Source organism: Bacillus rossius, chromosome 7, assembly GCF_032445375.1.
Source record: "Bacillus rossius redtenbacheri isolate Brsri chromosome 7, Brsri_v3, whole genome shotgun sequence".
In the NCBI taxonomy this organism is placed as follows: Eukaryota; Metazoa; Arthropoda; class Insecta; order Phasmatodea; family Bacillidae; genus Bacillus; species Bacillus rossius.
The window spans coordinates 59,128,978-59,155,819 of record NC_086335.1 but is presented as its reverse complement, the minus strand read 5'-3'; the positions used below and the strand labels follow the sequence as shown (position 1 = coordinate 59,155,819).

Below are 26,842 nucleotides of genomic sequence, written 5' to 3'. Positions count from 1 at the left end.
CATTGCGAAGCTGCCGGGGATGGAAGTGAGAGTCACGACACGTGTGTTGACTCTTGAATATCTTATTACGTAATATATACGTGAAACATAGTCATACTTGATTTAAATCATTATTTTCGGCACACGACATTGCTGGTTTTCAAAATTTCTTCTAATTACAAAAAAATCGAACAATTTTTTTTTTCTTACTCAAGATGGGACTGACAAACTTAGCTACTAAAGCGCCAATACCGCAGTACCTCAACTTCTGTGAATAGTAAAGTTAATGTTACATGCGAATGTTATATAATTAGAGACCGGAAAAATTCGCGGGTTCAACGACCTTCAGGTTAGACTCCGATATCCTCTACACACTCGGGCAAATGCCAACTGTCCATTGGCTGTTGACTTGTGAGTCGTCTCGACTGGGTGGCCTGTGATTCGACACTTCTATGAGTGAGGGTCTCTAATTGGCCCTCAGTCCTCCAGATTAACAGTGAACCAATGGCAGAAGCAGCACTAAGGTATAATTATTTGAATTGTAGCGTAACACGAAATGAATCCGCGAATTTTTCAGGTCTCTATACATAATAGCTTGCGATAACGCCGACTTATTTTCTACGTTCGTAGTTTATGGCCATGTGAAGTGAGGAGGGTGCTTTGAAAACTTCTCTCTTAATCGTGTATGCCAATCTCTTTATTCAAGGTCTAAAATACACTCCATCCCTTGTCTCTGGTATCGAGGGGATGAATAACTTAGCAGTTCAATGACCCCGGAAAAAAAACTTGGTTTCGTCTGGCGTGAATCTCGCCTGACTCCCGGCAGTAATAATTTCGACTCTGCCTTTTGCAAGGGCAATCCTTTATTGGCAGATTGCTATAGTCTGTGCCATGCCACTTGTCTCAAATTTGACGTTCTCAGAAAAATAGGGTGTCCATAAAATTATATCCCCGTTTTAATGGTATATTATATTTACAACAAATAATACATCAAATTGAAGGTAAAATAACAGAGTTTTTCTTTCAAATGTTCAATATATGCACCTTTAGTTATACGTAGGGCCATGTAGTTTTCGCGAAAGGATTTATAGACCAGTATTGTGTTAAAACACTGTAGCATCGTCTGTGTTCCGTGATTGGTTATGTTTCTTTCCGTTGCATGTTTACTGTCAGTCCACATATCACAGTCGTGCATTGCGGAAGCCAACACGTTCTGACTGGCCCGGCCAAACAGGGCAACGGCTTCTCTTGCAGACGGCAGCCAATCGCAAGGAAACAATCGCTAACGCGGACATAACTTTTTGCAGTCTAACGAGCGATCAGATTTATTCGCGAAAAACACATGCCCCTAGTTATACGGCACGAAGTCCAATTCTTCCCACACTTTGTTTAACAAGTCCGGACTAATGGGAGCAATAGCCTCTTCTGTGTCCCAAATCTGTCAAATAATTAGGTAGCGGCGGAACGTAGATAAGATATTTTATAAAGCCCCAAAGATAAAGTAAATCACATGGAGTTATGTCAGGTGAACGTGGAGGTCAGCGAAAATGAGCTCTGTCGTCTCGACCGTTACGGCCATCGGCAGATGTTTTTTTTTTTTGCTATATGGGGGATCAAAATTAAACTTTAATGAAACTCACGTTGAACTGGAATTAAATATTAACTCTTAGCAAACTGCAGGACACAAAACGATTTACGCTCATGAGTCGCCATTTTGCGTAGGTGGCGCTACAAGAGAGGAAACAACAAAGCAGTAGCCTACTCGCTCATCTTATCTAAAACTGTTTGAGATCCTCTTTAATCGTGACCTTGAACCACCACACTACAATGCTTACAGTTGATACTTTATAATTGGGACATTATTTTATGAACATACGTAGTACCAACGATCTTTACTTATCCTTACACCACTTTTGCTGTCAACAGTGGTCGTAAACAACTTCACGTAGTTCTCAGTGTACGCAATGTCTTGCAGAGTTAGGTTTGGGAAATGAGTACCGCTGGTGTTACTTTTTTTGAGAACGGTCAAATTTGTTACTAGTTACGTGAGACGGGCTATATATTTGCGAATAGAATATCACGGGGATGATTATTCGAGAGAAATATGTATTAAATCCTTGCATAAAATACATTGCATGGGAGCGACAAAATCCACAAAACTAGCCGAGTTAAAAAATAAATAATTGATAAATTGAAAAAAAAAAAAGTTCTTGACTGAGTATTCACTCAACAACTCTTGTGTTAAAATTGTCTGGTAAATATAGTTTACTGTCTTAATGTCTTCAACGTTGATGTTACCTACAAAGACGTTAAATATCTACATTACGTAACACGAGAGAGGAATTTGTTATTATCCATTGAAAGTACACACTATGACGTTAGCCTGTAATATTTTCTGGAAACCACCGAAAATTCCGGAATGGTAATTGCAGGGATTCATCGATGTCTTTAGGAATGCGAGTACAATAATAGTTAGTATTTTTTATTTATAACTTTCTACCTATCTAAGTCAGCGTAAGACATGTAAGCGCTTTAAAAGCGTCATTTTACGAATTGATTACAAAAAATCTAAATTTCTCTTTTATCTTTGAATTTAATATGAATTTATTATACACATAAATCTCCCTGAAGAAATTCTCTTAATGATGTTGGAAACCGCACCAAAATCCATTGCGTATCTCAGAAGAAGTAAGCAAACAGGCGGACGCTGATAGCGACTTTGTTTCATACAATTAATTGGAGAAGAGACTTAGGGGCGTGTATTTTCTGGGAAATAATCTGATCGCTCGTTAGATTGCAACAAGGTATGCCCGCGGCAGCGATTGTTCCCTTGTGATTGGCGGCCGTCTGCAAGAGAAGCCATTGCCCTGGTTGGCCGGGTCATTCACCAAGCGTTGGCTTCCGCTCTGGATGGCTGTGATTGGTGCGCCGACGGTAGATAAATGCATCTACTAAAAAAACCCTAACACTGATTGATAGAAAACGCACAGCCTAAACCGGTGGACCTACATATTTGAAATTTTGGAAGACATATTCCTTGAGTACCTTGGAGGAGCACCAAAGAGGATTTTTTTTTCTTTCTTTTTACATCCCATCTCTAAAGGGGTTAAAAGGAGTGTTAGATTTTGCATGTAGGGAAAAAAAAATAAAGTTACGATACTGAAATTTTGTAAATATATTCTTCAAAAGAAATAAAATAACACTTGTTTCATAATCATTATTTTTTTTTAATTAAATCTGCTATGGATGGGTTTCGGGGGTTCTTAAAAATCAAAATTTCCCTTTTTTTTGGTCAAAAAATCCCCACGGCAACGAATGTTGCATTGTTCGATGCACTCTTCGTCTCCGTTAAAAATTTCTGCGGCGAGCTGAGGAAGAGGTTAGTTTCCCCGAAAATCAGCTCCCAAGCGTTTGTTGAGCCCTTGGCAACTCCGGGGTACTTGAGCCAGTCCTGTGGTGAACTCGACCGATCACGGAAAAAACTCTCAGCTAGTCTCAAAATCTTTTCGCGACCTTTCCTCCCCCCCCCCCTCCAACCATTGTGTGGTCTCGCTCCAGATTCAGCTGACGAGAATGCGGTAGCGGGGGCCAGGAAGTGGCACTTCGAACAGGAATTGACGTGTTGGAGGGCAAGCCTTCTTTTCACAGACGAGAGAGCCAAACGCCCGATCGTGCATCTTCGGTTTTTTTTTTTGTTCATTGTAACTCATGATAACTAATGGTCGATAAGGATAGGTTAGCTACATTATAAATACTTTAAAACATCGTGGACGGTTGATTTGGTTAGGATAGCTACATTAAAGATAGTACTGTGAAATCATGTAAACAAAAAAGCGAGCATGAACTTCGGGGAACTTCGGGTGTGGCTCTCTCGTCTGTGAAATGAAGGCTTCCCGTGGTGGAGTCGTTAAGACAAGGAGGAGGGACTCGGGAGGATGAAGAATGGGTAACCTTTATTATTTTTGTTTTCTCCCTCCTTCGTTAGTTACTCCTTGGCCTGCGACCGGGGGCCCTCGGCAGAGACGGCAGTTAACTGTTCCCGCCCGTCTCGGCCACCGAAGTGGATTCCCTACATTTTCTTTTATTCTTTTTCTTTCTTTGACGCCCTGCTTGCACAAGCCTGCCGTTCGCGTGGGCCGTTTTGTTTACGACGCGGTGTAAACACGTCCGGACAAACCTCCCCCACTACCCCCCCCCCCCCCAGGGTTAAGCGCTTGGCCTCGAGACTGAAGAAGACGTGTTTCCAGTGGCTTGCGGGGCGGAAATAGCAGCCCGCCTCGCTGGCTCCACCCCGCGCCTTCCTTTGCACTGTAAAGTTTATTATTCTTTTTTTTTTGTAAATTAAAATTTACGGATGATTACAAAACTCTACGTTTACATGAAAACAACTGTATCCCTACAGAATAAATAGTGTTCGCAGTTGATACCGTGTTCGCGTTCTTCTTAACCCGGACATTTATGCCGTGTGTTGGTTTGACCAAGTACTAGAGACAGGAGAAATTCGCGAGTTAATTTCGCGATAGGCTAAAATACAAATAGTTATACCTCAGTGCTGCCTCTGCTATTGGCTCACAACTCACCTGGATCACTCTGAGCCAATGAGAAACACCCAACCAAAGCTGTATCGAATCTCAGGCTGCTACGTTGGGACGTCTCACAAGACAGCAGCCAATGAGTGGGTGACATTTGACCGAGTGTACGTAGAACTATGGAGTTCATCCTACAGGTCATTGAACCCGCGTATTTTTCCGGTCCCTACCAAGTACCTCCAATAGTTAAAAGTTATTTGCAATAAGCACGGCGAAACAAATTAAAGTGCAATATCGTTGGTTATTAGATTATCTTTCCCTTGGTTTGGAAAAAAAAATTTCAAGCTTGAATGAAACATCAATTTTAATAAAAAAAAATTTGATTTCGTAAGAAATACTCATTGTTATCTCGAAAAAAAAAAGTATTTCATATGTGCAAAAATAGCCATGTGTTGTGCAGATATGCAATATATGTCTTGTAGTAATACAAATGAATCTTTTGTAATAGTACAGAAGTTTTTTTTTTTTTCTGTGTGGTATCACGATGGCACGACGGGGTGCTACACACGATGGTCGCGAATATTTATTCCAAACCAAACATGTTTTCACACATCCGTGACGTCTGCGCGACATAACTGGCGGACGCGACAGTCTTTTGTTTTCGAATAGGGAAGGATTTTTTTAAAATTTCCATCACATCACTGAAACGAGCAACAGAATTTTTATTTTCGAACTAAGGCTGGACTGGTGCGTTGGTAATACTAATTGATGTTGGATATTTATGAGATATCTGCACTGTATCCACACACAATTTTTCTAATTGAATATTAAATCTGAATCAAACACGCTTCTTTCAAACAACGTAATTTAAAAAAAATTCTCTTTCGGCACAGCTTACATGCGTAGGTAGATTTAAAAGTACCTATTTATTCTGGAAATGTTTTGGAAACTTATAAAAACTCCTGGAACCTTTTAAGAACTTAATGTACATAACATCATATATTTTCGCCAATACTAAAAAAAAGTTTGATTAAACATTTTCTCATATTCTATGCAGCGAAAATATTTTGAATATTTTTGACTTAATGCATCCAGCATTGAATGTCTGAACGCATTTAATATTATGCTGTGCCTACTATGGTAGTTATGCAATTATTTTTTATCAGACATTTTTCATCCCTTGCACTAATACGTGGTCGTATAAAAAATTTTTTTGGACAACGTTTTTAAGGTAATATTAATAATTATTTGCGATATAAAATTTACAATGGCAAAAGTTTTCAACAATATTCGAAAAGTCAAACAAAACCTGTACCAACAAAACCAACCCAGGTTTGGTTTTCTGTCTGCATTTACTTTTATTATTGACTGTCTCACCGTTCTTAGCCCATTGTGTTCGTCTGCGCTGTTATTATTTTTAATGACTAAGTTCCTTCCACGGAATTATTGTGCTGTCTAGTATTTAAGTTTTGAATGTTTTCGTTTGTGTTATCGTCGTTTTATTGTCCTTAGTACCTTTTTTAGGTTCGTCGTTGAGTTTATCTGTTTTGACGTCAGCCGATTTTGTCTTGTTCTCTGTGGATTTGTTCTCATTTTTAATCCTTAATTTGCATTCGTGTCATTTTTTCCCATGACAAACGGTGAAAAATTCCAATGGTGTATGTCTAAGAAATTGTATTAAATGAGATATTTACTGTTATCTTATAGCGGCAAGAAGTCACACAAGGAATAATAATTATGTACACTTATGCGATATTTTTAATCGTCGTTATAATAACACTTACAACGGGAAGCTACTTCACTAACCTCCTATACTTTCTGACGCGCTCATCACGTGACCACCAGGTTTTTTAATTGCCGCATTATATACTAAATGTCTCGAGTTGAAATTCGCGGCAAAACAACACATGCAAGTGTCAAGTAGGTATATTAAATGTAATTTATAACTTAACATATTAATAAAATATAAAAAAAAACAAATCTCTAAAATTTAATCTACATTTAAATGTATACTAATAGTAAGAATTCGCTCATACCATTTTTTTTTTTCACTCCGCGTTTAATTAATGAATCCAATACCGGTCATCCCTGAGTATCTGAAGGGCAAAAAAATGAAAAGTGAAATGGGAGGTCACAAATCACAATCACCGGAATTAATTAAGCGAAACCTAATAAATTAGGGGAACGTTTCGTTGGAAACGAACTCTCGGTCAAGTGCGCAATCGAACGTTTGTAAGTGCGAGAGCGGAGACAATTCGATTCAAAAAAATTTTATCACACACGTTTTTTTTTTTTTTTTTACCCTTTACAAGTTTTTCGCTGTCGTTACTTCGACATACCAGGACTCGGTGTTCTATTGCCACATATTTACAGATAGTATAACATTATATTTACTCTTTACAGTGCATTAAAAACAGTTTACATGGAAGGAAAGTTTAAAACCGTTTGTCCTGGAGGGCAGGGGAAGACCAGCCGGAGTGATTGGCGGCCCAGCGCACCAATTATTCATGAGCCGCGGCTTCGTGGCGCGGGGCCGCGCTCATAATTAACGAGCAACACGTGCAGGCGATAATGAAAGGCCACCGCCTGATAGCGGGGGCGGCGCGGAATCCCGCGTCACAGACCCGACGACCAGATATTTGTCCGTTTTTCAACAGCTGCAACCGGGCGGTTTGTCAAGAGCATACACACACACAAAACAAAAAAAAAAATATGAACGAGTCTTTCCCGTACTCGCCAGGGATGTACGACATCTAACACATCGTATCCACAAACTACGTAGTAATACAACACGTATTTTAATACATCACTTTATGCAATTATTGAATTTATATTATTGTGTTACGAACGCAGGCAGGACCGCGATGCGCGCCAGGTTCGGAGCTGGCTGGCGGCCCCGCACGACCACTGACGTCACGCGCCGTCCACTGACGTAAGACATGCCACGCGCGCCTGGCCGGATTACAAGGGTCTTCGCTACCCCCCTCTGCTCCACCGCGCATCGTCCGTCCTCGGCGCTGTTATCTAACGCTGAGCGGCCTTGGGAATTCCGCGGTGCTGCCGCGCGGGGTGGCGTGAACGAGCGCCGCCTTTCTGGAAGTTTCGGGCGTCAGGTCGCCCCGGGATGACGCGACTCGTCACGGCCGCTCTCGTTGGTTCTGGGAAGACGACCCACTAATATATAAAAGGTCGACGTCGGCCTTCGCGGGAGTTCCGAGCGAGTGCCGCGAGTGAAGGGAAGTGCTACCGAGTGGCACGAGACTGTGTGTGTGTGGACAGGCGCGAGGTAAGGGGGCGAACCACTGTTGAGCCCAGCTCCGAAGCCTTTCCCCCACACGATCAGTCTTGTGGTTGCTGTTGCTTTTTAAGACGTATCGTTTCATCGTAGAATATAGAAGAAACTTTGGATGTTGCAGTTGCACTTACGGTTAAAAAAAAAAGGAAACAAAAAGCAAAGTAACCAAAAAAAAACATAGAAAAAAGATGTCTGCCACGACACACAGCTAACGGACTGACCGTTTGGACTGGCGAGATGATGTTGCCACACACGGCTCTCGAGCCCACAGTCCGATTTGACGGGAAGCCATCGGCTCGTCAATCCACCAGTTCCGACTGTGCAGTCCACTGTCCTTGCACACACACGGCAGTTCCGACTGTTCAGGTCCGACTGATATAAGTCCGAGTTGTCAACCCGGACTGATCGTGTATGAGGGCCTTATTAATGGTGAGTCAAATCTGCAAGCTCCTGGAAACAGGTTACGCCTTTTTTCGAAAGCTGGTCTCCGAAGTCTCGGGAACTTCTACACTTCGAAATAAATACACAGTTTAAAAAAAATACACTTTAAAAAAATAACCACTCTCCTCATTTTTCCTTACCAATCTACAGGCTCGTTACACGGCCCGGATCTCAAAAAATAAATTTTAATAATCTACTTAGCAGTTTTAATAAATTCGACACTGGTGGTTAGGGGCCCGCGGTGTTGTGATATTCCATCACCTCCATCCATCTGTCAATCACGTGATCTGCAGCCAATCACATGGCCCGAACAATATCAGTCCGTCCAAAGCTTATAACTTCATACTTTTGATGGACGGACGAATTTAATTATAACCTCCAAATGTTTTCAAGGGTTTTGGCCAGTCAGATTTTATTATATTAAAAGTTATTTAAAGTATATTCAATTCTTCAGATTCTTATAAAACTTTAAAAAAAATGCTTTTAAACATTTTTAAGGTAGAGTTTTTTTTTTTAAATCGTCCTTTTCACAGAAGTGTAATCAATTACGCGTGGTAATTCTGAAAATGTTGAAATAAACACCATAGTAAAAATATTAAATTTGAATTTAATATAATTATAGGCCTACAGGAGATATTTTCTCCAAAATTTCAAGTTTTATGAACAGCTGGCCGCATGTACAAGGGCAAATTATAGGACGGACAGACGGAGTGTTGTAAATCGCTCGGCGGCAGACGGACGAACGGTTTACGCACGGACGCGACGGGCTGTTGTAATGATGGACTTACAATTATCCGTCAAGTCCGTACAGCACCCAACCGTCCGTCAGCAAGCCGAACGACGCACAATGATCCTCTCGTCCATCATAATGTTTTTTTCCTACTAGGATGCTGCCAACTTACATACTAGAAGCATTGAAAATATATATATTCAATGCTAGAAGGCTTAAATTTTTGAGAAAGTTTCTCTTGTAATGGTTCATCAGTGTGCCGATTACGTACGCTAAGAACTTATAAATAGGGAACGGAAAAATTCACGGATTCTTTTCATGACACGCTATAATTCAAATAATTATACCTTTAAGCTGTTTTTCCTATTAGCCCAGTGTTCGTTTCCACGGCTGTAGGCCAATGAGAAACTCTTGATCAAAGAAGTATCGAATCACAGGAAAACCAGTAGAGACAACTCACGAGTCAGCAGCCGATGAACTGGCGTTATTTTCCTTAGTGTATATATATGACTGTATAGTCTATCCTGAAGGTAATCTAAACCACGAGTTTTTCCGGTCCCTACTTATAAATGATTAAACAAAGTTTAAAATATTTATTTAAATATGATTTCGAGTTAGATGCGCAGAAGGAGGTATGCGCTGCTCCGTATAACGTACGGCGCGGGGCAGATGGGGGGGGGGGAGGGAAATGTCGCGGAACGAGTGCCAGTTATGTTGGCAGCACCTGCTCGCCAATTACCTTCCCGCCACACGCTGCGTCAGCGAGGCGCGCGCCATCCCAGGTTAGAAGCATCCCGCCCGCTCCCTACCAATTAGTTCGCGACTCATTCAAGTCTCTTTTCTTTTTTAGACGTGGCGCATTTAAGGCCGCCCACCGGTTGCCGCGACTGCCTTGCAACGTGTTTGAAACATCCCCCCCCCCCCGCACCTTCATCACCTTTGCAAACCTTTTGCTATAGATATGGCCACGCATTTTTCCGTGAACAGCTGTGTTTTGAAACTCTGTAGCATTTGCGAACCGAAACACTTCATGGCCTGCGGGTTTTCTCAGGTCACTCCCGTTGCCCGCGCCAATTCACACCCCATCTCATCTCCCCTCGTGCATTCTCCCTCGGACAAAGGAAGCCGCCTCCTATGAGTGTCAGTCCCATTCCATCCATGCAGACCCTGCCTCAGGCGGGACACTGTGCATCGATTATCGAGGTTCTTTTTACGTTACAAATTTCAACCTTATATAATAGTTTTGTTATGAATAAAATCTTAAACATATATCTGAAATTTAATGTTATATTTTTTTTTTGATAAAAAAGTATTGGAATTATTCACAAAAAAATGTCTGAGAGTGGTGCAATATCAGCAGTAGCCTGAAGTTGCCACGAGCGAAGCCGTGGATTAAAAGCTAGTCATTTGTAAAAATGCTGGAACGTGCAGCAGCATAACCTCGAATTACATTCTCATTATACTTATTAGAGGTAGTTTCGACGCGCCCCGAGGACTAAGAAACCAATGGCAACTAAACTCAAATGCTAAACTCAAATGACCGAATCACATAAACTCCGGGTGGGAGGTAAAATGTGGCAGAAGCCAATGGACAAATTAGACACAGTCTTATTTGTGTTAAAATGCGTGTAGTTCGCGATTTCACCAGAAACAACATTGATTTTTTTTTTCTTCGCAAGTTCTCCTTATTTCAAAGATACTAAGTTCACGGTCTCATAGGAACCCTGTTGTGTTCTTCGGTGTTGTCGTTGTGCTGTCCATAATATCTGTTTATCTTCATCGTTGTGTTCTTATATCTGCTGCGTTTACTGTTATTGTTGAAAATGTCTCGTCGCTGCTACCCCACTGTGTTCGTCTGTGATGTTATGTTTTTTCATTACAAAATTTCTTCCACGGAATTCTTGTGCTGTCTGATTTTTAAATTTGCATGTGTTCATCTGTGCTGACGTCGTTGTGTTATCCACATGCACATATGAAATATACATTCATATATGAGTTTCATATATGAAACTCACAAAAAAAAAAGGATCACGGAGCTAACACTAGAGCTGAAGACACGGTCTTACACGTCATGTTGATTGTTTACTAGTACTACTACTACTATTTGATGGACTTTTTTTAAAAAAAAATTCATCACGATAGTTCTCTTGCATTTCATGCTTTGTCTAGAATGTTAAGCCTGGTGAAAAGAGCCCCATAACCCATATGTAGAGACCGGAAAAACTCGCGATTTCAATGACCTGTAGGATACACTCCATGATCCTCTATGCACTCGGGAAAATTACATCTGCTCATTGGCTACTGACTCGTGACACCTGTTAACTGGGGCGCTAGTGATTCGATACGTCTTTTGTTTAAGGTTTTTCATTGGCCGAGTATCATTAAGATAAACTGTGGCCCATTCACTGATGCATAGAGACCCGCGAATTTCGCGGATTCAATGACCTCCAGGATAGACTCCAATATCATCTACACACTCGGGCAAATGCCAACTTTTCATTGGCTGCTGACTTGTGAGTCGTCTCGACTGGGTGGCCTGTGATTCGAAATTTCTATGAGTGAGGGTCTCTAATTGGCCCTCAGTCCTCCAGATTAACAGAGAACCAATGACAGAAGCAACACTAAGGTATAATTATTTGAATTTTAGCATAACACGAAATGAATCCGCGAAATTCACGGGTCTCTACTGATGCAGTAAAAGGGCAAACGTTTTTGGATTCTAGACTATCACTAAATGAATCCGCGAATTTTTCAGGTCTCTACCCATATGTCTAATTTCTAAATTTTACCCTCCGCACTGGTTTGGAGCTATTCCCCTATATATATATATATATATATATGTGTGTATATATATATATATATTTGCCACGCTACTGCCGTTGTCCACCCTATCGGTCAGTCGTCACACCGTGCAACATGGCAATACACGCCTCATGTTCCCGACAGTTCCCGTTCATAAAAACAAACCGTCCCAAGTTACGGCCGCACGGTTGGTGCCTCCGCAGTTACGAGTCGTTACGACGTTGCTGCGAGCTCGGTGGAACGCGGTCGAAAGGGGTGTCGGGAAGATGTAGTCCTACCCCCCTTCCAGTCGTTGAGACATCGTCCGCGCTGCTATTTGCGAGGCCGCCGCTCCTCTCTCTCTCTCTCTCTCTCTCTCTCTCTCTCTCGCAACGGACTGTAAGTTCTCCAGGCGGCGGGAGAGCTCCCCCCCCCTCGAGTGTGGGTGTCTTGAATTCCCTCTCCCTTCCTCACAGACCCCTCGACACCTCGTCCGCGCCTTATAAACTCCCTCCTCGAGGGACAAGTGTGGCACAACCCACCCGCTGCTGAAGAGTCGTGGAACCAGACCCACACCAGCGGGCAACACAAAGGAGGCGGAAACATGGTGAGTGGCCGCTGCAACGGGGGAGACATTCCGGATCCACCCTGTCATCTCTGCGGAAGTGGGGTGTTGCGGAGTCGGTGTGGGTGATCTTGTCCATGTTAATAATTGAAGTCAACTTGAGAACGATCTCCTTTCTTCAGTTCCTGGCGCTGATGTATTGTTAACCTCTTTGCTTAGAGTCTGTGTATTCTCCATGGAGGTAAGGAGTTACGGAGTTGGTGCGGGCAATCTTGGCCATGTTAATAATTGATGTCAAAATGAGAACGATCTCCTTTCTTCAGTTCCTGGAGCTGATGTATTGTTAACGTCTTTGCTTAGAGTCTGTGAATTCTCCATGGAGGCAAGGAGTTACGGAGTTGGTGCGGGCGATCTTGGCCATGTTAATAATTGAAGTCAAAATGATAACGAACACGTTTCTTCAGTTCCTGGCGCTGATGTATTGTTAACCTCTTTACTTAGAGTCTGTGTATTCTCCATGGAGGTAAGGAGTTACTGGGTTGGTGCGGGCCTTATCTGGGGCATGTTAACAATTGAAGTCGACATGAAAACGTTCTCCTTTCTTCAGTTCCTGGCGCTGATGTAGTATTGTTAACATCTTTACTTAGAGTCTGTGTATTTTCCATGAAGGTAAAGAGTTACGGAGTTGGTGCGGGCAATCTGGGGCATGGTAATAATTGAAGTCAAAATGAGAACGAACCCGTTTATTCAGTTCCTGGCTGATGTCTTGTTAACATCTTTGCTCAGAACGGAGGTAAGATAATACGGATTGGATTTGGGTTATCTTGGAAATGTTAATAACTGAAGTCAATTGAGAACAAACCCCTTTCTTTAGTTCCTAATTGAAGTGTTATTAACGCCTTTCCTAAATAGTGCCTACTTATTTGTGATGGCATTTTTGCGATTCCTCCAAGCGATTTCGTTTCAGCATCAGCCTTTGTACAGTTATTTATTTATTTATTTATTTGCTAACTAATGTCTATGTCTGTTCTGTGTTATGTTTTCCAACTAAATTACTTTCGCAGAGTTTTCTGTGCTGTCTAAGCATTTTACATTTGATAAGAGCTTAATATGTCTTGTTGTTTTAGTTGTATATTCTGGAGTTTTTTCAGTGACATTAGCAATGGTGTGTGCACATGAAAGTTATTTAAATAAATATTATCCATGCCAGAAATCAATCAAATAACGTGATAGCGAGAGTGAGTTCAACTTTACAACAGACATTCACACCATAAATTATTACCCCCATGATAATTTCTCGGTGTATTTACATACCAGGCTTAACTCCAGCTTTCAGCTTACACTCGAGGAAGAACAAACGCTCATTGACTACCGTAAACATACGAAATCAACACACCCGAGAGAGTTATGTGTTTACCGTTTGTTCTCGGTCTTCTATGACGTGTCAAAATAACCTTTTTCCAAACATTTTACGAGAATGATTCCACAATGCTGGTAGTGAAATAAACCTAGCAATAGTAGAATGTCCAAAAAGTACCACCAAAATGGCAAAAGGTTATTATATACGGTACTATCAGAGTCTGTTGTATTACACATAAATATATCGTGTGCTCAAGTTAGTTCCTATATAATTTTTCAGCTATCCGAAAATGTCACGATTTTTTTGTTGTTGTTGATAGCTGCAAGGATTTCAGCACCATAAAAAGAAAAATCTAATGGAAACCTGGAATGGTCAGGGAATTATGAATTTTTGTGAAAAATGAGAGAATAATCAGAGAAATATTCGTTTGGTCACGTAATTTAAATTAAATGTTTGGACAGAAGCTCATCTTGTATCGCTAATCCGTTAGATGTGTCGCGAACATTGTATTTGGGTTCAATGCTTGTTTTCTGCAATGCTGATGCGACGAGTGTTGCAATTTTTTTTTGCAAATTTTGGCATGTGAGACTGAATTCTATCTGTTACGGTGCCTCGGAGTGTATCCTTATGGGCACAGTACCCAGGACTCGTATCGAGAGAAAAATCATACAATTATCATTTACAGCCGATTAGAAGTCGTCAATGACAATATGGGAGTAAGATAACTGTGGCATTAAAAAAAAGCTCTTAAAAGGAAACAAGCAAATAATAAAATAGCGTTTGTAAAGAAAAACTTTCCAAACAAAACATAAGTTTAGGTATAAAATGGTGTGTTGGTGAGGACAGGATTCTGTACTGAAGTTTGATTTAAAGAAGAAAGGGTTTTTTAACTTTAAAACCGAAGAAACTTGAGTACTTTAAAGTCTATTAATTATGAATAATTTTCCTGTTTGAAAATTATTTTATAAACTAATTCAATTGTATTTAATAACATAGAGAACAACTATTTTTATTAGAAATTATTTCGTGGACACACTCCATTGCTGGTTGCAATTTGTTGCCATACAAAACCGCAAGAAAGGACAGAAAATATGAAAACATAAACACACAGAGAACAAGCGATTATACGCTGTTGTTAAATGTCAAATGCCTAGACAGCACAGACAATTCCGTGGAAGTAAAACCAGCAATGGAACAAGTTTATGAAATCAGTTTAAATAAATATTCACCATTGTAAGAATCATCTAAAGAACGTGCAATTATACAAACTTATATTAGGTTCAATCATGTTTTCTTTGTGTTTTTTCCGCAGACGGAGCCACTGGATGAAGATCAAGTAGCAAGTAAGTGATCATCTATTTCCTAGCCACAGTATAAGCCAATAATTATTATTCTTTATTTAAATGCGTGGATGAATACTGAAACAACATTAAATATTTTCTGAGGCAATCACATCATATTCAGATATTAAATGATTAGCTACAGTTCTCGTGAGTTTATGTGTATAAAATTAATATATATTTTTAAAAACTGATTTAAGGTTAATTGAAAATGTTCTTTGAGCTTATAATAAAACACGTATAATTGTTGACTATAGTAGACAGATCAGGGAATGGTAACACATGTCTTATTTATTTCCCTGTGCACAGAACAATTATCCTCACTGTTAAGCTGAAAAAATACTCTAGCGCCACTTAGTGGTGTGTCTGAAATCGAATTGCAGTTCCATCGCGAAAAAAAAAATTAAGTCGGAAAGACTCACCTCTAAAGTTGGAGCAAAACAACGGATTTATTACACATAGTAGAGAAAGAATTCAAACTAGTACCTATACTTTGAGACCGGATGGCGATATGTCCTTTTTTCTTTTTCGTACCTTTGTTTTCTCCGACCAATGTTACTCTTGGCGTGTCCTCAACTTCCTAACTCCTACCTCCATGATCTTCCTTCAGTTTGACTCTGTGGCGTGACTTAAAACTACCAATCGTATCTTATCTTCCTACGTCCATTATTTCTCCTTGGCGTGTCCTCAAATACCAAATTTCGTTACTCCATGGTGTCCACCCGGTATTAGTCTATGGCATGTCCTCAGCTCCCTGACTTCCATCTCCTGATGTTCGTTCAGTTTTACTCTATGGAATGATCTAATATCTCCAAACTTCGTAACTCTATGACCTACGTCCACTATTACTCCTTGGCGTGTCCTCTAGCCCTTACTTCGAACCTCCGCGATCTTCGACCAGTTTTACTCTATGGCGTGTCCTCAACTCCCAGACTTCAACGTCTACGTCCACTATTACTCCTAGGCGTGTCCTAAACTCCGTAACTTCGTACCTCTATGGTATCTATCCATCCAGTATTACTCCTTGGCGTGTCGTCAAGCCCCGTACTTGCACCCTCCGCGATCTTCGTCCAGTTTTACTCTATGGAGTGTCCTCAACTCCCAAACTTCGTACCATCAAGGTCCACTTCCAGTATTACGCCTTAGCGTGTCCTCAACTCCGTAACTTCGTACCTCCATGGTATCCGTCCAGTATTACTCCTTGGCGTGTCTTCAACTCCGTAACTTCGTACCTCCATGGTATCCATCCAGTATTACTCCTTGGCGTGTCTTCAACTCCCAAACTTTGTACCTCCATGGTATCCATCCACTAGTATCTACTCCTTGGCGTGTCGTCAAGCCCCTCCGCAATCTTCGATCAGTTTTACTCCATGGCGTGTCCTCAACTCCCAAACTTCGTGCCTCCATGGTTGTCCGCCCACTATTGCTCCTTGGACGTGTCCTCGCTGTTCCAGTGCTGCGGCGAGCGTTCTCGATGTTCGACACGGGCAAGAAGGGCGGCATCGAGAAGGAGAAGGTGCGCACCATCCTCAACACGCTCGGCCTCATGATCGACGAACAGGAGCTGGAGGTGCTGTTGGAGGCGGCGAACAAGGACGGTACGCTCTCAATTTTTGACGTGATTAACGTCTTATAAATAGAGACCTGCAAAATTCGCGTATTCATTGACCTCTAGGATAGACTCCACAGTCCTTTAAATACTCGCGGAAATGACACCTGTCCATTGGCTACTGACGCGTGAGACGTCTCAACTAGGCTGTCCGTAATTCGGCACTTTCTTGGTTCAGTGTTTCCCATTGGCACACAGTTCCCCGGATAAAATGTGGGCCAATTGCTGAAGCGGTACGAAGGTATAGTTGTTTTGATGCTAGCCTATCGCGAAATGAATCCGCGAATTTTGCATGTCTCTACTTATAAATAATAGGGACACCTGTATTTCGCGAATACATTTCGTGTCAAGGTATGTCACGAAACACTGTAGCTTTTCCTTAGAGTAATGGCGAATCGTGTGCGTGCAGCGGTACGGTACCCACATTCCCATTGGCCCCCGTCAAGTGCGGGAAAACACCTCTCGCCGACCTCAGCCAATAACTAGAGACCGGAAAAATTCGCGAAATCATTTCGCGATAGGCTAAAATACAAATCGTTATACCTCAGTGCTGCCTCTGCTATTGGCTCACAACTCACCTTGATGACTCTGGGCCAATGAGAAACAACATCCAACCAAAGCTTTATCGAATCACAGGCTGCTACCCTGGAACGTCTCACAAGACAGCAGCCAATCTGTGGGTGGCATTTGACCGAGTGTACGTAGAACTATGGAGTTCATCCTACAGGTCATTGAACCCGCGAATTTTTCCGGTCCCTACCAATAACTACAAAAAATAACTACGGTGTTTTGCGATGTACCTAGACACGAAATGTATTCGCGAAATACAAGTGTCCCTACTTATAAATCGATGAACACCGGCTGCACGCACGAAAAAAGCATGACTCATTGTCACGTTCCGCCTGAGCCGAGCGTGGCAAGCGAGAGCGCGGAACAAGCGATAGAGAGGCACGATCGGCCTAAGCGTTCGGCTTGTGACGCATCTCTCTCTCTCTTCCACTCCATCGGCCGATGCGTCCGAGTAGAAGAGAGACAGTGGCAGCACACAACTTACACGTCAACTGTTTTGTCAACTGTTTATAAAGGACGTTATCACGTAAAATTATCGTCCGTAAACCGACTTTACAACCAACCCCCCCCCCCCTCCCTTTTCATTATTGGGAAATAGAAATGAAATATTTAACGTAGAATTACAGAGATTTGTACATTTACATGAAAACAACTGTTTCACTGCAAAATTGTGTTCGAAGCAACACTGGGTTCGTATTCTTGTCCCAGTACCTCCAATATTTAAATTTTAATTTGTAAACCGTTCCCTGAATAACTTTCCAGTATTAACTACCTACTTAAATTAGAATAATGTAACAAAATAAGTCAAATAATTGAATGTTCGAATATATTTTCCATGTTTAACAAAAATAAAACTTGACTGAAACATAAATTAACTTACATAATAATGTGGCAATTTTCGAAAGAAATACTCATTATTATCTAGAAAAACGTTTTTTAGTTATGTATTGTATAAAGTAACGTAGAAATACAAATTATTTTTTGGAAACTGATTACCATATAAATATTTTGTAAAAGAACAGAGTTTTTTTCTACTTTCTCTCGGCGGTACACAGGCGGTGGAATTAAGGGTGTAGGTACTTTCCTAAAGCATTTCACGTCTATAATTTAGGATAAAACTACGTGAAAATATCTATCGTGAGCCATAATCAAATCGTTTTAAAAAAAAGGTCTCTCTGCATAAGAGGTAGCGCATGGCATACAAAAAAAATTAACAGTGCGTTCATCTGCAAAGTTAAATTTAATTTTCTCTTCCTTGGTCGAAGCACGGTGGAAAAGGGGGGAATTTTTTTTGGAAATAATTTTTTTATCGATACCTGTATACGATCCAGCTTAATACCGTCAGGTAAATCTGGCGCACGTACCTCTTAAATAAAAAATAAGAGCAAACACATCCGAATGCTGCACGTGGGTTCGTATCAAGTACCTACCCGGTGCTACAGACGGGCGGAGACTGATTAGCTTTTTAAACCTACCTTTCAAAAAATACTTATAACTGAAAGAAAAAAAGCTGGAGCGATTACAAAAATAAATCTATTTTCGAAAGCGTCAAAATAGCCTTTTAGGTTTTTATTTTTTATTTTTTAAATTCTGACTTCCCATTTAACCGGGAGGTATTGCATGCCACCTGAAACTCCCAGGTGGGGACTTGAAAAATTCGCGGGTACATTACGTGCTATGCTAAAATTCAAATAATTATACCTTAGTGCTGCTACTGCCATTGGTCCACTGTTAATCTGGAGGACTGAGGGCCAATCAGAGACCCTCACTCACAGAAGTGTCGAATCACAGGCCAACCAGTCGTGACGACTCACAAGTCAGCAGCCAATGAACAGTTGGCGTTTTCCCGAGTGTGTAGAGGATATTGTAGTCTATCCTGAAGGTCATTGAACCCGCGAATTTTTCCGGTCTCTACTCCCAGGTAATCCGATCCCTCCAGCCGAAAGACAAAGCTGGGTCCGCAACTGCTGGGTTCCGGAAACTTCCCACCCCTTCGCACCGAGGTCTGGTGGTTGACGGAGGGGTTGAGGGGGGGCAGGTGTACTTATTGCGCGTATTCTCCCTTCGCGCGGACCCAGCGGCTAATTATCTCCCTTCGCCGATTGTCAGCCCCGGGGTCGGGGCTAAGGTCAGGAACAATGGGAGGGGGGATTATCCCTTCCCCTCCCACCGACACCCTCCCCCCCTCCTCACTCAACAAACCCTACAGCCGCGCGGCCGTGAGCGCATACGGTCCCGATGGTCCCATTGTTCCCTATCTGACCTCCCCCCCTCCACCCGCCTTTCAATGACGGTATTCAGCCCCGTCAGTAATACTCTGCGTGAATAGCCCCGAGGGGCGTAATAATGATGGCGGGATTTGGCCAGCGGCTATATTAAATTCACTGGTTTTAAAGCCAGAGGAAAGAGAGAGAGAGAGAGAGAGAGAGAGAGAGAGAGAGAGAGAGCGCGCTCACTGGCTATCCCACGCAAATGCACTTTCCCATTTCGAAACAACAAATTTTAATATTAAAGGGGATTAAGAACAGCCGTGCCAAAAACCTTTAGCAGATTATAGCGTTAATAATATCATACCCTTAAAAGAACAAATAAATATTTAAATCTAGACCTTGCCGACGACTCCTATAAATTTAAAGTTTACAAGTTTTCAAAAGATGGTAGTTTATAATTCATCCATAAAATTATCTATGCTTGTGTAGGATTCACACAGAGATAATAACTATACTTGAGATTTCTCCAATTAAAATAACGGTGCAGAATTTGCTTGTATGTTATGTTTAACAGCTATTTAGCGCAAATGATTTGAAAAACAAAACTTTTATTGCTTAAGTAGTTGGAATATATATTTATTTTTGTTTTTACTACTACTCGATTTCATTACTTTTTATTGAATACAGAAGAAAATTCAACTACTCAATTTCAACCTATTTGAAATCTTTTCTAACCTACATGAAAGTTTCCAAACTCCTCCAAATAAAGAAAATTATTGCCGATTTTGTAATATATATATATATATATATATATATATATATATATATATATAGTTTTAAGTGCTTGTTTCGTGGCTAAAAACATTTTTCTTTTTAAGTTAAAAATATGTTTTAGTTCAATGAAAACTAATGATTTTAATCATTTCATTCCGGAACAGTAATGGATAACATTTTTTTCTTTTTTTAATTCCGCAAATAAATTTGGTGTGTAACTGCTACCAGCGACAGAGGCAACGATGCGTTTGACGCGCTAGCCAGCGTCGGCGATGCGCAGACGACATCGGCAGCGCTGAGCGAAATGGATCCACTTAGCAACACACAACTTAGAAACTTAGTAACTTACAAACACACAACGCCGAACCACAAAACTTAGAAGCGTCGTAACTTAGAATCATCACAACAAGGCCGACACCCATTGCGACATTTACCACAACGAGAATTTAATAGGGCATATAAAATAATATCACACATAATCGGACTTGTATAACTTTTCAATTTGAAGGAATAAGAGCATCACCCGCTAGAGGGTGTAGCCGCCATTTTTTATTTGCAGTGCTTGCTACTAGGAGCGCTAGTTACCACACATCACCTGCCAGAAGATGCTGCCGCCATCTTGTTCTCAGTAATCGATAAAAGGGAGCGCTAGTGTCACACGGTACACGTGAAATCTGCCCGAGTTTGCTGGAAAACGTTATGTCAAACCACATAACTTAAAATCGTCCTAACCTTGGAAGCACGCGACTTGGAACAGGCATAAGTCAGACAGATATATTCCGACCTTGCGGCCGGCATTTCAAAACGTTCCCCCTCCCAATATGCGCCCTTGAAGGGTAGTGTGGGAGTATCTCCCTGTTCTGTTTTAAAACATTCCAGAGCTTTTTAAATTACAGAACTGTTAGGGATCCCTACCTGTTGTTGATCGGGAGGGTATTAGAGCTTTGGCACTGACTAGCGGCTGGGGCCACCAACCCAGCATAGTCACCGCCTCAGCCCCTCTACCACACTCAGCTGACCAGACCGTTGGCCGTGTCCTGAGCCCTAAGACTTTATCAGCGCTGCTGGCGCCTTCCCCGATCTCCCGCATCACACTGGGACCCCTCAAAACACCCAGTGAACCCGTCAGACAATGATAAGCAGAGACCTGTAAAATTCGCGATTTCAAATTCCCTAAAGGATAGACTCCATGATCCTCTATGAACTCGCGCAAATTACATCTGCTGATTGGTTACCGACTCGTATCGTAACACCTGTTGACTGGGATGATCGTGATTCGCTAATTCTTCTGTTAAAGAAATTTTTCATTGGCCCCAGAGTCCTTCAGATAAACTGTGGTCCAATCACTGAAGCAAAATAATGTCAAAGGTATTTGGACTCTATCCTATCGCGAAATGAATCCGCGAATTTTACAGGTCTCTAATGATAAGTCGTGAGTGGGGACACCTGTATTTCGCGAATACATTTCGCGTCAAGGTATTTCACAAAACACTGCAGCTTTTTCTAAGAGTCATGGCAAATTGTGAGGGGTGCAGCAGTACGGTTGACCACATTCTCATCGGCCCCGTCAAGAGCGGGACGACACCTCTCACCGACCTCAGCCGATAACCACAGAGGAGAAAAGCTGCAGTATTTTGTGAAACACCTTGACACGAAATGTATTCGCGAAATACAGGCGTCCGTAGTCGTGTGTTTGTAGGTTGTGTGTGTTTCTAAAGCTAACGGCAGCGACGCGGATGGAACGTGATCTCTCGACCTTTTTTCCCCGCAGAGAGCGACAAGCTGAACTTCGACTCGTTCTGCAAGGTGGCCGTGCACTTCTTGGACGAGGACGACGAGGTCATGCAGAAGGAGCTGAAGGAGGCCTTCCGGCTCTACGACAAGGAAGGTGAGCGCCCGGTCCGAACGCACGTCATCGCTAGGGACAGCCATTTTTTTTTCCCCCCCGCGAAGAGATTACGAATCTTGCCGTGAGTTAAAAAAAAAAACAACAATCACTATAGAATCTCATGTGTTTAGTGGTTGGCTGGGTTTACTTCAGTTTCAATGTCTATTGCAGGCACGCCAATAACAGCCACCCAGTGCGGAAGCAAACGCGTCCTGAATCACCCAACCAAATAAGGCAATGACTTCTCTTGCAACCGCTAGCGGGGGCATACCTTGTTGCAGTCTAAAAAGCGTTCAGATATTTTTTTTTCTCGCGAAAAATACATTTCACTAGTAACTACTAGAGACCGGAAAAATTCGCGGGTTCAATGACCTTAAGGATAGACTCCAATATCCTCCACACACTCGGGCAAATGCCAACTGTCCATTTGGCTGCTGACTTGTGAGTCGTCTCGACTGGGTGGCCTGTGATTCGACACTTCTATGAGTGAGGGTCTCTAATTGGCCCTTAGTCCTCCAGATTAACAGTGAACCAATGACAGAAGCAGCACTAATGTATAATTATTTGAATTTTAGCATAACACGAAGTGAACCTGCGAATTTTACGGGTCTCTAGTCATCGCTAGGGACATCCATTTTTTTTTCCCGCGAAGAGATTACGAAACTTGCCGTGAGTTCAAAAACAATCACTGTAGAATCTCCTGTGTTTAGTGGTTGGCTCGGTTTACTTCAGTTTCAATGTGTAATGCAGGCACACCAATCACAGCCACCCAGTGCGGAAGCAAACGCGCGTCCTGGATCGCCCAACCAAATAAGTAGAGACTTGCAAAATTCGCGGATTCATTCGGTGATAGGCTAGAATTCAAACACATATACCTCTTGGATAATTTTGCTATCGGCTTGCTGTTCATCTGGACGAATCTCAACCAGTTATAAACCCTCAACCAAAGAAGGATCGAATCACAGACAAACCAGCTGAGACGACTTACAAGTCGGCAGCCAATGAACTTGCGTTATTTGCCCGAGTGTACAGGGGTATGTGTAGTCTATCCTGAAGGCCATCGAAACCGCGAATTTTGCAGGTCTCTACAAATAAGGCAACGGCTAGGGGCATGCATATTTCGTGAAAAGATTCTGAGACTAGCTGAAAGTTAAAACACTGTAGCATTGTCTGTGTCTCGTGATCGGGCGAGTTTCTCCCGGGTGCATATAGATTGTAACACCACCAATTACAGTGATTCAGTGCGGAAGTAAACACGTCCTGAGTAGTTCGGTCAAATAAGACAACGACTTCTCTCGCAGACGGCCGCCAATCACAAGGAAGAGATCACAGGTGCGGGTTTACCTTGTTGCAGTCTAATAAGTGTTCAGATCTTTTCGCAAAAGAAAAATAAAAAACCCGGCTTTGGGACCTGATTTTCTAGAAAGACATATTTACTAAATCACTGCCCATCTTGTTGAAAATACGTTGCACGGCCCCGGGCTTGCCGGTAGGATGATAGTGAGGGGGGGAGGGGGAGAGGGGGAGAGGGGGAGAGGGGGAGAGGGGGAGAGGGGAAGAGGGGGAGAGCGGTGAGGGGGTGAGGGGGAGAGGGGGATGAGGGGGAGAGGGGGGAGAGGGGGAGTGGGGTCAGGCGGTGAGCGGGAGTGATGAAGAGGGGGAGAGGTTGGTGAGGGGGAGAGGGCGAGAGGGAGAAGGGGAAAAAGGTAGAGGAGGAGAGGGGTAGAGGGGAAAGGGTGAAGAGGGGGAGAGGTGGAGAGGTAGAGAGGTTATGAGGAGGAGAGGGGTAGAGGGGAAAGGGCGGAGAGGGGGAGAGTGGGAGAGGGGTAGAGGTCTCCGCCACAGCAGAAGCACGCGGCACGTGTGTGTGTGTGTTGTGTTGCCGGCGGAGCAGGCAACGGCTACATCCCCACGTCCAGCCTGCGGGAGATCCTGATGGCGCTGGACGACCAGCTCACGCCCGACCAGCTGGACGAGATGATCGCCGAGATCGACACTGACGGCTCGGGCACGGTGGACTTCGACGGTGGGTCGCCTGTTCCGCGCCTGTTCCGCGCCTGTTCCGCGCCTTTTGCTCCCCGGTCCCGGCAACTGGAGGAGGGGGGGGGGGGGGTAATTGGGAGGAGGGGGAAGAAATGTCTTCTCCAACCCCCCCCCCCTTCTAGAAAACATTCCAAAATGGAGCTGTAGTTTGTTCTTTCGTTTGTTACTGCATGGCACCATGGACCTTCCTGCCTCGTGAAAGATGCCGTTAAAAGAAAAGAAAAATAGACTTGTAAATCAGCCAATGGAAAAACATATATATATATATATATATACGTGTTGGTAAAACAGTCATAAGGCTTTGAATTTTAGCCAAAATTCGCGAATTTACGGGTCTCTGCTGTTTTAGAAATTTTTTAGTAAATTTACTGACTTTTAAACGAAGGAATCAACTTGGAATAAACGACGGATTCTCCTCGAGAGCGCCATGTTTACAACTTGCAGTTGTTTGATGAATTTTGGAAAAGTATTTTTAGTGCCTAGCCTCGAAGTCATGTTTTAAGCCTAATACAGCCCGTTATTAGGGGGAAAAAAGAAGTAAGGTTTAGTTTTGTAACATAATTTTTTTTTTTTTGTTTTTGATATCTGATGGGTAACGCTCATACCCGAATGAAAAGGAACGGGGTTTTGGCATCATGTTTTTGATATGCATGATTTAAGTTAATTCATAAGCATGAGCCGAAATAAAAGTGTTTGGAGCCCCATTGAATGATTTAAGTTTTGTTGTCGTGTCTTTTAAAATTTTGAAGTGTCGTCAGCTTCTCGGCCATTGGCTGCTCAAAAAATCGTAACCCGCATTTGCACCAAAAATGAAAGATTGTTGCCTGGTATGGATTGCAACTGCAAAGCCGAATTTGCTGCCAATTACCCGTAAATAAATAATGGTAACGTGAGCTGTAAAGCTAGAAACCCGCAACTATTTTTAGAATCCTCACCCAATGTGTTTTTGTTGTATCACATCTGACTTCTTGGCTAACATATTCTGTGTTATAACACGAAATACTAAGTTCATCAATGCGTCAGTAATACACGACATCCTGGCTGTATTTTATTTTGGCGCTCTCGAAAATTATAAAGTCACATCGTACGCCGACGTGTGCATGCCATATAACAAAATAATATTTTTGTTGCAAATTTAGTCTTAACTTACAAGAGGCCTTTATAAAGTATTATTAATGCGCATGACTTTCGGGCTCAGAAAAATTCAGGAGAGATATACATGATTATTTTTTTATGTAGAAACTTACACCAACAGCCCAGAAGTTACTTTATCTTTACTTAAAAACTTTGCGCAAGCTTAAATAATGAAGTTACGTAATATATAATTTTTATGAAGGGAAACGTTTACCCTTCTTAAAAAGTGAACATGTAAAGGACTTAACTTTTGTCAAACCAATGAAGGAAACTATACATTAATTTTACATGTAATTTTGTTTTTTTCAGAGTTCATGGAAATGATGACTGGTGATTAATTGATACGGTAAGCGGATTGAATTTGTTTTATCTTTTATTTTATTTTTTTACTCATTAAATTATTTTAAAATAATGCTGTTGTTAAAATGATTAGATTTATATTGGCTATCGAAAGGAGTAGTGATGATTGATTGCTCCAATCACCGTACTTCTGTGCGACGGAGAAGCACGGTGGTTGGGTGCTCACAACACTCGACTCCGAAGTGTTACGGATTCGACTCCCATCCGCGAACATTTCGCGAACGAGAAACGTGGCGGACGATACCGGGCGGGTTTTCCCAGGGTACTGCCGTTCCCTCACTTTGCCCATTTCATTCCTCCAGTGCTCCATCCTCGCCTGGTCGCCTCTCGCCGCGCCCCTGACATCCACGAGACATTAAGCCATAGTTTAAGCCCAGCTGCACGACGAAAGACGCGCTCGCTGGCAATTTAAAAATTAACGCTGTATGAGAAAAAAATAAGAAAACTGCACCGTCTCGTTGCATTTCTGATTTTCTTTTTTTGCAATTAATATATCTGTACCTCGGAGGCATAAGACACTATGTCACATTTTTTTTTCCCTTCAAGAGAGCAGTTTAAAGAATTTTTAATAATGTCTTGCTTATTTATTCAACTATTTTCTACCAAAAATATGTTAACTTTGAAAATATTGTAGATATTAATGTTTTATGTAAATAAAAACGGTGGTTAAGTGCATGGTTAAATTTGTATTTTTTCCAAAAGTGGACATAGTATCTTATTTCTCCGAGGTGCAGATATATTAAGTTTTATATGCATATACAATATAATTTGCTTGCATGAACTGTGCGTGGTCGAGCAATTACTCGTTTTGAACAAGTGTGTGAGAGCTTTTTTGCTATAATTGTCCTTGTGCGTGTAGAGGTTTGTGTTGACGTTATCCCAGTATTCATAGCCTTGTGTGATGACTGACGGCAGTGTTGATTTGTTTTCCTTCAGGAGAGCGGCTGGGTTTGCGTCCACGCATCTTTCCAGATCTTCCTGAAGCCAGAACACGTGGCACATCAATCATCTTGCATTTAACCTGTTGTATTTTGTTGCTATTACGTTGTAATGTTGTAGAATAACGATGACTCAAATAAAAGTGAAGGTTTGAAAATCGTTTAGTCTACATACTTTCACCAAACTAATAATTTTAGTCAGGGGTGGCCATTTATTGGTCCGGGTTAGTTCCGACAGCGAACGAGACTCTTGCCTGATGGTTTCAACCACGCCCCACGAGGTAGTCTAGACCAAT

At 42.0% G+C, this 26,842-nt stretch overlaps 2 protein-coding genes across 2 annotated transcripts in view; one reads left to right on the top strand and one right to left on the bottom strand.

Moving 5' to 3' along the window:
• LOC134534133 (calmodulin-A-like) overlaps positions 1-26,842 on the bottom strand; it is an 84,447-nt gene that overhangs the window by 40,840 nt on the left and 16,765 nt on the right. The window lies entirely within an intron of this gene.
• On the top strand, positions 12,241-26,704 carry LOC134534132 (troponin C-like). The gene is made up of 7 exons (XM_063372231.1): positions 12,241-12,362; positions 14,993-15,023; positions 16,475-16,618; positions 21,955-22,071; positions 23,966-24,097; positions 25,558-25,594; positions 26,545-26,704. Exons 1-6 carry the CDS (start codon positions 12,360-12,362, stop codon positions 25,584-25,586), a joined length of 456 nt encoding a protein of 151 aa, XP_063228301.1. The 5' UTR covers positions 12,241-12,359; the 3' UTR covers positions 25,587-25,594; positions 26,545-26,704.

Bases quoted from the DNA above. Each gene is read 5' to 3' on its own strand.
- LOC134534132 (XM_063372231.1), top strand. The intron at 15,024-16,474 runs GTAAGTGATCAT...TCGCTGTTCCAG, and splicing joins GGATGAAGATCAAGTAGCAA to TGCTGCGGCGAGCGTTCTCG. The intron at 16,619-21,954 runs GTACGCTCTCAA...TTTTCCCCGCAG, and splicing joins GGAGGCGGCGAACAAGGACG to AGAGCGACAAGCTGAACTTC.